General features: G+C 37.5%; 1 protein-coding gene across 3 annotated transcripts; it reads left to right on the forward strand.

Annotated features, from left to right (window-relative positions):
- The first annotated feature begins 625 nt into the window (after positions 1 to 625).
- LOC117927971 (glycine-rich RNA-binding protein RZ1C-like) lies at positions 626 to 11,236 on the forward strand. Of its 3 annotated transcripts, none has more exons than XM_034847709.1 (4): positions 626 to 736; positions 810 to 936; positions 10,110 to 10,597; positions 10,767 to 11,236. In XM_034847709.1, the coding sequence occupies exons 2-4, from the start codon at positions 826 to 828 to the stop codon at positions 11,002 to 11,004; spliced, it is 837 nt and encodes a 278-aa protein (XP_034703600.1). In that variant the 5' UTR covers positions 626 to 736; positions 810 to 825; the 3' UTR covers positions 11,005 to 11,236. The 3 variants fall into 3 exon arrangements, with proteins under 3 accessions (XP_034703600.1, XP_034703601.1, XP_034703602.1); XM_034847710.1 differs by lacking the exon at positions 626 to 736 and adding an exon at positions 6,508 to 8,497 and having other exon boundaries at positions 848 to 936; XM_034847711.1 differs by lacking the exons at positions 626 to 736; positions 810 to 936 and adding an exon at positions 8,504 to 8,859.
- Positions 11,237 to 14,597: the final 3,361 nt, after the last annotated feature.

Consider the following 14,597-nt stretch of genomic DNA (forward strand, 5'->3'; position numbering starts at 1 on the left):
AAGATTTTAGAAAGCGCTTCTAATCTAGAAATGTTTTTTGGAATCATTGTCAAATGCACTCTAAAGATGAAGTTAAAGGGCACCCCCACCCCCCCAAAGCCACACACACACATTTCTATCTTGTTCATACTTTTAACCCATGTCAAGCTTAAAATTTTCGGGTTAATAATTTTCCAACCCAATCCTAATGAACATAAACTTTGTCTACATCGACTTAAAAATTGGATTGGGCACGGGTTGGAGGGGTTGAGTTTCAACCTTGATTAATAGCCGAGCACAAATAGTGATAAAAGGCGATAATCATTCCAATATTTTACTCGTATCAATGGATTAAACACTGATCCTGCTCCTAGTAATTCTCAATAAAATTCTCCATTGATTAGTAAATTAATTTAATTTTTTTTTTATTTTTAAAAGAGTATTGTGTTATAGATAGAGACACAAAGGGAACAGAAACGTTTCGTTCATGGCACGTATTAACATGTGCCGCTACAATCTTTTAAGTAATTGGGCCCTGCCCATCTGAAGATATTCATTTAATGGGCCTAATCTGGCCCATATTGTACATGGTCCTTGATGTGTACACTAAGCCCAAAGAGTACAACCCCATGGAGCGGCACTCACTCACTTCACAGCCTAAATTCTAGGGTTTTCCGCATAACTCAAAGTCACAAGTCACAAATCACAAATCACAAATCACAAATCACAATACGATCGACAGAGAAATCCAGAGAAGGTATTCTCTCTCTCTCTCTCTTGTTTTCTAGGGTTTGGATCTCCAATTCGTTATTGACTGTTTGTTTCCTCAGAAAATTTGGAATTGTAATGGCTGGGAAAGAAGAGAACCGTATATTTGTTGGAGGGTTGTCGTGGGACGTCACCGAACGACAGCTGGAAAACACTTTCAGCCGTTTCGGCAAAATTATTGAATCTCAGGTAGGGTTTTGATTACTATTTCTTTTCTTATTTCGTAGACCTTTGTTTGGTACCCTAGAACGTATAGGGAAATATTAAAAAAATGAGATCTTTGGGTCATGTTGATTCGGTTTCCGAAATATTTGTTTGGGTAGTTTTCTCGTTTACCTGATAATTGCGGAGGATTTGATTTTTGTGATGTCTGCTTGTCACTCCAAGCCTTTCTTTTCCAGTACATCAGTATTGATCTCAACCTAATTTTATGAACTTGTGCTCTGCACACTAGTGTTTGTATTTGATAGAGCACTCCATTCCGCTTGTTTGCCCCCATGAAGGAATGTTCCCTTTATCTAGAGGTAAGGGCTAAATCCAAGCGGAATGTATTGAAACATGGTATGGAATTGTTTTCTAGAAATGTCTTGTTAAATAAGGTACCTAGTCCTCGCATTAGGGTGGTGGTGAATTTTGTTAGAGAATCCATTGAATAATGTTTATGTCTAATCTGTCCTGTCCCCTCCCCCACTCCTTTTTTTTACCCTAATTAGGCAGAGAGGAAATTATATTTAAGGGTGCCTAATAAAAACTGGTGCAACTGTGTACACCACAATCATGTAAGCCGGGAGTATACTAAGAGCTCCACATGGAAAAAGAAAAGAAAAATAGCAGAGCAATGTGGGCTAGCCCTTAACTCTATACCAAACCGTAATGAAACTCGACATAGAACGGTTCAAATTCCCAAGTGAAGTCTAGACCAATCCAGAAGAGATTTCAGAAAGAAGTCTTTCAATCTCTGGTTAGAAAGCTCCTCCTCCTCAAAGATTCAGCCATTTTGCATCTGTCTGGATGCGCTAAATTATGCTCTAATTTAGATGCACCAAAATAAGCAAGAGGAGCCATGTTCCATACCTTCCTCTGCTGTTTATCTAATCCCTATCATGCCAACACAGCATAAGCTTCTTAGCAGACTGCAGTAACACCAACTGAAACCCAAAGTAAGGCAATCTGGAAATCCTGCAAAAAGTAGGGGTCTAGGCACAATGGATGAGTATATGGTTGGTTATCTCCTCTGTACTACTGTGCAAACTACACATGTTTAGTGAAGGCCATCATCTTCTCATGAGATAGTTAAAGTAAGAATCTTTTCTCAAATAGTTGCACAAGCCAAGATACATGCCCTCAGGGGAGCACTCCCACCTCCCAAGAAGCTACCAGTCTGTCCCAAAATTCATGCAAGTTTGGAAATAACTCCGAGTATAGATTTACATCTAAAATGCATATATTGTTTGCTATAAAAGGTGTGCCTCATAAGTCAATCATGGTTTCTATTTCCTTCTTCCACTCTTTGCCTTCCCCCCATCCTCTTCCGCCCAATTTAACACTTCCCAATAAAAAAAAGTTTATCAGTTGTCCCATATGGATGTCTCCTCATTGTCTGTGTCCTATTATTTTCAGAAATTTTGTTTTTGGCGTGAAATTATGATGTTCAATCTGCACCTTATATTAGTGGCCATGAAATGTGGAAGAATATTTGTGCCCAATCAGTATCATAATGGCTCTCAGTTTTTGAGATGATTATTCTTTTTCATGATTTCCAAGTATCAAATTCATCTTAAATTCCATTTTCTTTTCAAATTCATCCTCCTGCATCATTTTCTTTTTACCCAGGTTGCCTTTGGGGTGCTTCTTTAAGGATAGGGCAATATAGATTTCAGTGAAAAGGAGGTCCAATAAGAGATTAAGAATGTGGAAGAGATATCTTTGAATATGGAGGCTTAACTTTGATTATGGAAGCTAAACTTTGATCTAGAGCCATCTGGCAAGCTTATGCGAGTTATGTTTCATTCTGAGATCATCATTCTGGTGGTATAAGATTAATAGGAGCATATATGGAAGTGGGTTAAAATATCATTTTGTGGATTGGAATGTGGTTTCTTTACCTAGACGAGCGGGTTGGCTTTGTATCATTGTATTTGATGGAACAGTGTTTCTTGAAGAAATGGGTTGAAGATTTTCCTGTGGGGTTCTGTTTATGGAAAAGAGTAACTTGATAATATTATTTATGCAGTGCAGTAGGTTTCTAAAAGGCGATTACAAATATTTTGGTTCTTTTTGAAGGGGGTAGGGATGAAAGCAAAGGACTGTAAGTTTGTGAACCTTGGGAAGCTGTGTGGTGTGTGGAATTTCCATTTGTGAAGGAACATTCAGATCTTTCTTGGATTGTTGTGGATAAAAGTGCTTGGGTGGAAGATGATGTGTAGTGCCCTGGGATCTGATGATGTGGAATGTGACTGTTAGTGAAACTCCAGAATTATGAGTTTCAGAGCATCTCATTTTTGTTTTGTTTGTTTTTTTTTTTTTTTTTTTTTGAGCTGCTGTTATGCAGTTGATCAAATAGTACAAGGGGATGGTTTGGCAAAGAAGTGTTGATTTATTTTCTGACAAATCTGATGTTGGTAAATGGTATGGATTGTGGTTCTCTTTCTGTCAGAAAAGTGGGTTCATACTTGGATGAGGGCATGCTTGACTTTGGATCCTTTGATTGCTAGAAATGGATGGATTTTTGATTGGTATTTTATGTATAATAAGTTCACAGAATCTAGTCACAACCTCTTTCTGCATTGTCATGGGAAACCAAAACCAAACTAATACTACAAGCCTTGGCTATGACCAACCTATCAATGAAATCTAGGAAGGATCACCTCCTTTTCTCAAGAGAATCATTTGACTAAGAAAATAAAAAACCTGAGAAGAATGTCTTTCAACTTAAGTATCTGCATCACCTCATAAAAAATTATCCTATCAAGTTCCTTCCAGATGTACCAGAAAAGAGGCAGTGTGTGTGGCCTTCCAAGCTTCTATTCTTCTCTGTCCTTAATGGGGAGCAACATTGACACCCTTAGTAGATGAAAGAATGGTTTCAATTCCCAAAGCTTAATTTGGAACACAAATGAAGATTTAAGCTCCTCTTGCGAACTTATATAGTTAATTTAAGTCTTTGTGTATGTTTGTTTCAGCAATGATAGTTTATGAATTTCCACATTATTGGCATGAATTGGACTGGCAGCCCATGGTTTTATTTGGAGTATTCATTTTATTAGGATTGGCTTTAGTAGTTTATTTTTTGTCAAATTTGTAGTTCTTTTAGCTTTGAATTGGTATTTGTATTTGTGCTAGCAAAGAGTGTATTCACATTAGAAATAAGTCCATATAGACCTATGCTGTCTTTGGAAATTGTTAGAATTTATTGAGAGTTTTCAGCCTCTACTGAGCTTATTTTCAGAGTGGTTATCCATAATTTTAATTCTTAACCCTTTCAAGACATCCTACAACCAAAGAAAATTCTAAAGTGATGGAAATTTAATGATCTTACATTGCCACACTGCATAATCTTGCCAGTTGATAAGGGATTCCATGACAAAGGAAGGCAACATCCAAGATACACTGAACATGGAGAATAGATAGAATACCTTTGTTTATAGTTGATTCCTCTTCTTTTACTCAATGATATCCTTATTTATTAAAAAAAGGAGTATGTTAAGAGGAACTTGAATTTATGTAAAATTACATGTCATATTTTTGGGCGTTCTTCTCTTTTTATACATACTACCCGGATTTTACCTATCAATATATATATATCTTTATTTGCTTACAAATGTTTGAAGCTTTTACATTATTCCTTCTGTTAGAAGTTCTATTATAATCTATGATCCCATGAATTTCTCATTTCTAGTTAAAGGAGAAGTGAAATGATCCAATAATGCTCAATCATAAAAGTATTATGTATATTATGACTCACTTGTTTATCAGGGGGTCACCCCTTTTTGGTGCTAATAGATAAAATAATTCCTTAACACAGAGTTGAATAGGACTAATAGGTATGTTTCATTATGGTACATTACACTCACACAACACATACCATGGTGTCAACATATCTAGATTTTTGGGATGTGTCAGATATATTTCCACAAAACAAATAGTAGGTTCTTTTTGCAACATTATTTTCTGAGTTCCTCTTTATCTGGCCTTTTGTCATTTTTGAAAAGAGAAACAAACATGTTCATTCGTCTTTGAAGATAAATATAAGAAGGATGAACAATCTTCAAAGATGTACAAAAAAATGGTTAGAAATTAACTGCTGTCAAGCCCCATAAAAACTAGCACATCCTCACCAAGAAAAAACTCGAAGGTACACAATGAGAAATATTGTACACTCAAGGGGGGGACAAGAATCTCTAACAAAAGGGGGCCAAAAGCTTAGCTCCTTATTTGGCTAACTGATATGTGACTTGGTTGGCTGAATAGGTAACCCAACTCACTAGCTACCTCGATGATTTTGCGCATTCAATTGTCAAACTTCCATGAAACTCTTTTCTTATTCACCCAAGATATTAAAGTTGTAGAATCTCCCTCTACAATTAGATTGGAAAGGTCTAAAGCTTTTGGCCTGCAGTTAAACCTCCAACAATGGCAATATCTCTGCCTTGATAGTCAACTCCTCACCTGTTTGCTTAGAGTAGGTTCTCAACATTGTACCTGAGTCATCTATGATCACACCATCGATATCCATATGACCAGGATTCCCCAGAAACATCCATCAATGTTTAACTTTACGAAACTACTTAAGGGGTTGATCAACCAATCATGGCTTTCTTCAACTTGTTTGAGTAGCAAGCACTCTTCTAGTCTAGCATTAAAAGAAACAAAAGAATATTTGCAAAAGGCTTGGTGATTGAGGCCCAAAGGAAGGAAAGTAAATCAATGCTCACATGGAATTCTCATATTTCCATCTGTCCTTAAAAATCCTTGCATTCCTTTCCAGCCAAATAAACCATGTTAAGGATAAGACAACCACTTACCAAAGAGTCTTCCATTTTGGAAGGGTTCTAAAGCCGCCCTTAAAGGAGATTCCCATCATCTTTGCTATGCCTCTAGGAGGAACCCATACAATATTGACTATGTGAAACAATCTTTATCTGGCCTTTTAAACTCATCTTAGTATCTTACCTATTGTATCATCTTTGACCTAGCTACCTCAAAGATCTTTGATACCACAGCTGAAACTTAAAACCACAGTTTATGGATGGTTTTTAATATGTTAAATATAAATCAGTTTTTATATCAATGAGACACTGCTGGGACCTTGGTTAACATTATCAGGGAAAAAGGATGCTGCCTACTTATTTGTTAGGTCATTGCCATCACTATTTGATGTGTCAATTATCATTCACATTTTAGGCAATGCCTTCACTGCCAAGTAATATTCCAGGACATCACATGCCTTGTTGCAGGCAATCACCAATTGGTTGCTCTCTGAGGTGTATCTGTCTAAAAGAGGACAATAAAAGGGAAAAAGAGTTGCTCTTTTAAGAAAGATTTTATTGTTAACTGACATGTGGACTGTTGCTTATCTGTAGTTGTTGATCTTGTTGCTTTACATTCTGTATTTTTCAATAACTTTGTCTTCATCCTACAAATTTGTGACAGTATTAGTTATCTTCTTATTTGTTCAATTTTTCCTTTTCATCATATTAATGCCCTTTATCTGTTTTGTTGTCTTTTTGGAATGCTGGTTATATCTTTTGAGATCCGTAGATTTGAGTGTGAGAAATTTTTGGTCAGATTGATGCATCGAGTTGCTGAAGCTCAATGTCATTTGTGTGATTTTATAACATTCAGATGGTTGTTTTGAGATTCTCAAGCCAGGAAGTATTCACATAAACAGATGGTGTCTGGGTATGTGGAGTCTGGTTCACAGAAGGCAGCTAGATTTAGATGCCTGGTGTTTGTGGAATCTGCTATTTCGTGGAAAGAGTTATCATTGATGAAATGAGATGGTTTTCGGGTTCACAATAAAAGCCTAATCATAAGTTTGGAATGTGATCCAATGTTGTGAAAAAGGTTGAATAATCAATGGGTCACACGATTTAGAAAAATTTGAGAAGCTTTCTTTGTAGGGAAATTTACTGGTTTTTACAGCTCACAGATGTGCTGTTTGGATTATCTAAGGAATTGAAGAGTCTAAACCGATCTGCATTTGATCAGATGATATCATTGTTCATTTACTTGACGAATTTATTTTGTTTATTATTTTAAATGAAACCTTGCTAGTGTTTCAAGCAGAATTCTAATTTTGTATTGTCCGACTGAAACATGGTGGTAAAGGTTTTGCATGTTGGTTATGCGAGAAAAACTATTAAGCTTGATGGTGAATCCTTGTTGGTGTTCTATGGACGTGGGGGTAAATGCTGGTCTAATTTCATGTGATTTCCCTTCTCACAGAATCCTGAGAGTTCATCTAGTGCTGTTAAAGTATCATTTTATATGGTGCGGTCTCTTCTTAAAGGCTGCTGCATAGTAACGTTTGTTGATTTAACAAGTACTCTTTAGGTTGACTTGCAGAAACGGTGCTTGTTCTTCAAGTAAAAGAGTCTGCATGAATCCGGTTTGATTTTGTGTGTTTTGTTTTTGCGCAAGAAAGCACATCGATAATGGTCTCAAGATTGAAGAAAGTTTAGATGACTGGTTCTTCATCTCCAAGGCTCCTGCTTTTCTGTCTCCTAGAGATTTTGTTTCTTTGAAGTTGTCAAAATGATCAAGCTAGTACTGCTGGCTATAGTTGGTAAATATGATCAGGAAAAGTTTTGTTACTGCTTCCAGAGTGTGGATACGGTTGCTTGGATCATACCTTTTCCTCTTAACATTCTAAACCAGCTTAAGTAACTTCAAATCATCTGTAGAGGCTTAAACTGCATTTCTGCTTTCTGGCCATCTCATTTCAGATTGTGATATTCAGGAAACTTTAGGATGAACCAATTCAGGGAAATTTTTTTTATTCATCCACATTTACTTGTGTCTGTTGGAAACCTCAGGTGCCAGAAACTGTATTAATGTCAGACTGTGATGGAAATTTTATCCAACTCTACAATTTTGGAGAACTATATTCTGCAAGGCCGAGGGCAGAAATATTACTGTATCAACAACACTAATTTAATATTTTTATTACATTTTGAATTTTGGTGCTTAGAAGTTGGATCATTACCTTGAGAACTTTAAAGAAAAGTTATGGTGGAAGAGACTTTCTTTTCGCTAACTAAAACTCTGAATTGTTAGAATATTGGATTCAGAGACTGGATATTTTATGCTGGTATCTGGTCAAACTCTTTCATCCCCTACTTTCTATCTTTCTAGATTATTCTCTGTGGCATGCTTTTTGGTAGTACTTCATAATAGATGGGCTCTGGCTTGAAAATTTTCCGTTTTAGCTTATATCTCAGAGGATGAATTTCACCTATATAGGATGCATATCAGCCAAGTTTTTTTGTTGGATGGAATTGCCTTGATTATGAATCAGTCTGCTGGTCTGACCAAATGTATGGACAAACTTATCATTTCATGATTAGATGTGAAGCCAATTCCTACTGTGCTGACTGGGTCAATGAGTCCCTGAAGGAGACAGAAAAAGTAAAAATCTTGAACTTTGTGAAGATTGATTTCACATGATCTTCCCCATTTGGTCTTCTCTGCTTGGTTGCTGAGCTGCCCAACTGCAAGATATATCCTGTCTGGGTTCCAATATGTCTTGGTAATTATTCATTGATAAGATTTACTGACCTATTGATCAAAACATAGCTATTGAATAGAATGCTATTAAAGAAGATTAATTCAAGTGGCATGTTATAATTACATTAAGACAGATTAGAGGAATTTCCTGTGTGGTGGGTATGTACTGCTTTATGCTTGAATTGATAAGTGGATTCCATGGATAACTGAAGCCAGCTATTGCATATTATGTCGGGCAACATACATGCAGTTTGCCATATTCTTCTGCTTTAAGTAAGAGATTTTGCAATATCAAAATGTGATGGTGCATTATTTGTATTGTTGCTGAAAGTATCATGCCTCAAGATTTCCCATATTCAATTTACATTGAATGATGAAGAGATTGTAAGTTATCTCTTTGCGTGCTTGTTTTTGCTTTTGTTCTTTTTTTAAGTTATTTTAATCAGCGTATTGCTTTCCTGTTTTGAAATGTGTCATGCAGATGGAATCTTAGTGTCTATGTTTTACTTTCTACTGTTTTGGCCAATGAGTTATCTTTAAAATAAAATTTTCCTTTGTTCTATTGATGTTTGAAAGTATTTTCTTTTTGGTTTTTCCATTCTATATCATGTTGTGTTGTCTCATGCTGCTTCTTGAAAACTGACATTAATATTTACTTGCTACTTCCCTGTCTTAGCAATATGGTTTTGGGACACGGCACACCATTTAGAGTTTCTTATATGCATGTTATCTCTGATCTTGCATTGCCTTTTCCTGGCTTAAGAATGTGAAAAAACAAATAAGGCATCCAATCTTGCATAGCATTTTGTTTTGCCTGCATAAAATATGACAAGACAGGTTTGCTAGTTCTTTTGGCACTTTAAATATATTTTCTTATTTATCAAAAATAAAAATAAAAATTGACAAGATAGGTTTGGAGCTTCTATGAACTAAACCCATGTGACTGGAAAGTGATTCTATGGTATTATCAACTAGCAAATGTAACTGGTATTTCAATTCTGAGAATTAGATGATGTTCTGGCCTCTTGTAAGGATTCTCCCTTGTCAACTTTTTGTGGTATTGGCACCAGCAAGTTCAAGCTGTTCCAAAATATCAATTTATAGGCCCTGATTCTATCTGGTCATATGATGAAGCAGTTACCATGGTGCTATTATTTGTTTTCAAAGTTCAACATGAGAGTGTTTTGGGAATTTTTTTTGCAATGTCTATGGCTTGTAAGAGGGTGATGCAGTTTTTTTTCTATTGAACCCATGTTCTTTGGAAAAGAAAAGAGTCAAATTGTTGGCATTCATTGGTCGTATTTGGAGCCCCCAAATTTTGTATATAAACTGTGTTTTTCTTAGTTCTTCAATAGGCAATAGGATTTGGGGCATGACTGGTGTTATTTTTTGTTGGTGTTTTAAATTCTTATGTAGGGTGCCATAATGCTAATTTTGTTTTTTAGCATTCATGTTGAATCTGTTATGGTGTTTTCTCAAAATAGTTTTACGTTACATTAACTGCAGCAACTTCGGAGTTTGTGGCACTTTATCCTTTTATATTCATGTTAAATCTTTCTAAATCTAAATTTCTAAATGTCCATTTATTAGTGTTGCATTAGTGCATCAGCTTCTCAAGTCTGGTGTTCATGTAGATTATGTTGGAAAGAGATACAGGCCGGCCACGTGGATTTGGGTTTATTACCTATGCAGACCGTAGGGGAATGGAAGATGCAATCAGAGAGATGCATGGACGGGATTTTGGTGATCGGATCATTTCAGTGAACAAGGCCCAACCCAAAATGGGGGAGGATCCAGACCATGGCTACAATGGAGGTTACTCATCAGGTGGCAGGGGAAGCTATGGGGGAGGAGATAGATCTGCAGGCCAAGATGACTGCTTCAAGTGTGGTCGCCCTGGGCATTGGGCAAGGGACTGCCCTTCATCAGGTGGTGGCCGAGGTAGAGGTGGTGCTCCGTTTCCTTCACGTTCTAGGTTTAGTGGTGGTCGTGGGGACCGCTTTGGCGGGGAACGGGATCGGTACATGGAGGATCGTTATGATGGGGGACGCTATGGAGATAGAGATCGTTTTGAGAGCAGAGACAACAAATATGGCACCCGTGATCGCTATGTCAATGACAGGTACCCGTTTGGTTATAATGCCATGGTCATGACATTGGAATGACTTTGTTACATTATTTTTAGACATGGCTGCCATTTTGTGATGTCAACCGCCCACATAAAGCAATTGGTCTCGTTATACTTAGCTTTTAGCAACAGACCACTGTAACAGCTATTTGAAACCATGCAGGTATGCACCCAGTGGAGATCGATTCTCAGGCGATAGGTATGGTGGTTCAGATCGTTACCCTCAAAATGGTTATGGCAAAGACAGAGGCTATGATCGGGATGCTGCCCCAAGAGGGGGTGGGGACAGGTATGCAGGTGGGGGTTCAGCACGTAATGAGGGTAGGAGCTACAGGAACAGGCCAGGTCCTTATGACCGCCCTAACAGGGGAGGGCGCCCCTCATCATTCGACCGCTATTAGACATTCGAAGACTGCTTTGTGTTAACAAGAAACTTCTTGACATAAGTATATGCTAGGTACCCTGTTTTTGGATGTCTGTTTATGTAGGATGATGCAGTTGTAACGAGCAGCAGGATTGATAGTTGCAGTCTTGATTTATTATTGCCAGTTTGCTCCCTTTTTCCTGGTTGACATCCAATGGATCCTTCAAATTTACATGGAGCAATGGAAAGGGAAATTGGGAATCTTCAAATATTTTGGTTTGGAATTGTGGTGTCAAGATTTGACACTCTTTCCTTCCCTCCTTCCACCAACCCTTTTTTAAAAATCCTTTTCCAATATACTCTTTGGCTAGGAACAGGTCACAGGTTTCTCTGGGTGGAGAGAGCAGCAAGAGCTGCCTTTGAATAATCTCAGCTTTTGATTGGTTTTAACACTTGCTAAAATAGCCTTAAGTTCAGCAAATCTCAATTGAATTGTAAAATCATTACTGGGAATTCGATTTTTCTTATTTTTGCCCACTGTGCTGGTGGCTCTTGGGGTTGGATGTGTCACGTCTAATAGAAATGAAAATGAAAAGACCCAGCGAATCAACCGTCGACTTGACATGTAATTGGATAATTAGGCAATGGTATGCGATGACTTCTAGTGGATCACCACTTTTCCCTAGGATGCCTAAAATTCGCGTTTTGATTAATCTTTGGAATTATGACAAATGAATGTCATTGAAGTCTACCATATTCTGTGTTTTGTCAATTATATTTTGTCATCTACGTATTGGACTGATACACGATAAGTAGACGCCAATGCCCATCCGACCCCGTCTCCCATAAACAATACAAGCCACACAAAAATTAGACAAAAAAAAAAAGGGTTCTAGAATCATATGTTACACCAATTTCCATGGACCAACACATCTAAATCAACTTTATGATTGTCTGATCACGCCTAGGAGAGGATCGACAACCGCACCTCTAGTCAAATTTTAGCCAATCCAACGACCCAAAATAAGGAATTGACCTTTCTTTTATAGGGTTACTCGTGGGGTTCGCTTAATTTTTAAATATCGTCCCAGTGTAAACAGATGGACCAAGGAGGTCACGCTTGCTTGAGAAGGCTGGACTCCAAAGTAATGTTTGACTTGCTTTTCTCCCCTCCTTACGTCCCCATCTCCTCCTTTTTCTTTCTTGCAATAAAGCAAACTTTTGAATTACAGTGCCGGACATCCCTGGGTGTTGACAAAGAGGGAAATTATAGACGGCAACGTAGCAAGTGTGGGCAAAATGGAGGAATATATTTCCAGGGTTGGCCGGACCCTAGACCCTGGACCATTGGTAGTGAACTTAATATCACAAGTGAGAACATTCAAAAGATGTCTCTGCCTTAATCAGTTGGGAAGAAAACACTAGTTCTTTTCCAACTTGCAAGTGGGTGATGTAGTTCCAAATCTTGCTGGTCCCTCAACCTTTAAAATATAATATTCTTTGAATCTTCAAACCCCCCTAGTCGATGCGCTATGGATTGACTCTGATCCCTCCTCTGCGTCATCTAAAGCATCGTATTAATGGGGGAACCGTATTTTATTGCTTTCCCAAGGAACCCTTGTTCTCATTGTCAAATTCACTCCTAGCCTTCATTGGACTTGTATCGTATGATCCGCAAATGCATATAGTGAAAGAGCCTAATTTTGGAGTTTAAGGACAAACCCACATCTAAAATTTTCATTACACCGCTAGCTAATTTCTTCAGCCCAATAAATAAGAATCCATATATAGAATGGTAGATAGCAGTCCTATCTTTTTGGATACTGACAACTTACACCCCCAAAAGAACCACTCTTGCTGAGGTTGATGTCCTTCGATCTCTTGCCAGTCCCATATCCTCACTGATGTTGATCTGCTTGGGGGTTTGCAGGCTGTAGTTGGCTAGTGATTGGCTCTGGTCACCGCCTAAAATATATAGGCATCTATGATTTCTAGCATACTGACCAAAATTCATAACCTCTGGTAGGCCAAGACCAACCAGGAAAGAAATATCAGCTGGAAAAGCATGTGGTATTGTCTGTTAGGTCCATAAATCTTGGGATTTCTGGCATCTCCAACTGGGTTCCTGATTTTTTTTTTTTAAATTCTTGGTGCATGGCTCCACTCACTGCATGTGGTCTCTACAGATGCCTATACCCCAAATTTTCCTCGATATTCAGTTGACCCAACGCTCATGTTCATAGAATAAATGTAGCCCTTCACACCCATCTGCCCAGCCAAAAGGGAAAAGCCCCATGATGGTGGGACATCACTCTTAAGAATCACGCGGGGTTGACTCTTATTCCCTCTCATCCAAAGCCCACAGTACCCCCATCCTTTGGAGTGCTCATTTTCAATAGATCCATTCCTTATACTGCAATCAAAGGCAGTTACCTCCTCCTTTGAATTTGAAAACTTATCACCCATGTTCGGTTAACTTAGCCATTTCATTCTTAATATAATAATGCAACTGAGGAAACTAACTTCAAACGATCATACTAATGACATATTAATATACATATATCAAAGTCTCTTCCAGAAAAGTGTTGCAGACATGTGAGACGCGTGCACATGCATTGTGTGATTAAAGAACAATTTGGTCAACAAGAACCAAAACCCTACGTAAAGTAGATGATAATCCAGCATGGTTTTTCTTGGGGGTTTCTTATATTATTTAGTATTAAGCACAGTGGCTTATATCACCACTTGCTCATATGACACATTTTTTTGTTAAAAAATGAATTAAGATTGTTTAAAATGCCATTATGTGGAGTTGATATTCCAATTATTCTGGAACGGGAAGTGGGTTGGGATGAGCCCATCACATGGAGCTTGTTCAAGTCAGCACTCTTGTTAATTGATTTGGGAGTGAATGATCTGGGGGTTGTGATGAATCATTCAAACCATTAAAACCCTAAAGTTTATTCATGTGGAAACATGGGTAAAGTTTATTCAAGTACTCATAGATGATTTCAATCACACTCTGATACTTGACTAGATATTTTACTGTATTTGTCTATTTATTTTTGGCTTAGGTGGTCCTGATGACAAATGGGTGGGTCCAGAAAATAAGGAAAATTCAACCATTGAATAGTGACATCATGCATGTTGTTAATTAAAAAAAAAAGATTGATTAATTACATGATGCTGATTGAATGCAAAATTCAACAAAGAAATCCCACTTTTTCTAATTAGCTAGTTGTGACTTGTGAACAGGATGTACCGATTAATAATATTTTCAATTTCTTTACATATTGTATGCTTTGTTTTTCTTCTCTACAGCAATGCTTTTGAAAGTCAATGATTGGGTTTTTCTATAAGTAGAATGATGCAAACCATACATATATTAGAATGAAAACAGCAGGAAAAATGGGGTGGTGGATGATAGCCAAACTGTTGCATTTATTTGACCAAGGGTTAAGAAGAAAGCAACCAATTTTGTTCACTTATATGGAGTCACCAGCTTACATCATTTTCTGATATCACATTCATGAATACTCATTATCAAAGCACTTCTTCTGCTTCTACTTTTCTTTTTCTTTTTTGCCTTTTTTTTTTTATATTTATTTTTAATAAGTGCCACCATGGGCA

Source organism: Vitis riparia, chromosome 13, assembly GCF_004353265.1.
Source record: "Vitis riparia cultivar Riparia Gloire de Montpellier isolate 1030 chromosome 13, EGFV_Vit.rip_1.0, whole genome shotgun sequence".
Lineage (NCBI taxonomy): Eukaryota > Viridiplantae > Streptophyta > Magnoliopsida > Vitales > Vitaceae > Vitis > Vitis riparia.

What these genes read in the sequence shown, in the direction of transcription:
- LOC117927971 (XM_034847709.1), top strand. Translation starts at nt 826, where the DNA reads ATGGCTGGGAAAGAAGAGAACCGTATATTTGTTGGAGGGTTGTCGTGG. An exon ending in GCAAAATTATTGAATCTCAG is followed by an intron (nt 937 to 10,109) that starts GTAGGGTTTTGA and finishes GTGTTCATGTAG; the next exon opens with ATTATGTTGGAAAGAGATAC. An exon ending in GATCGCTATGTCAATGACAG is followed by an intron (nt 10,598 to 10,766) that starts GTACCCGTTTGG and finishes GAAACCATGCAG; the next exon opens with GTATGCACCCAGTGGAGATC.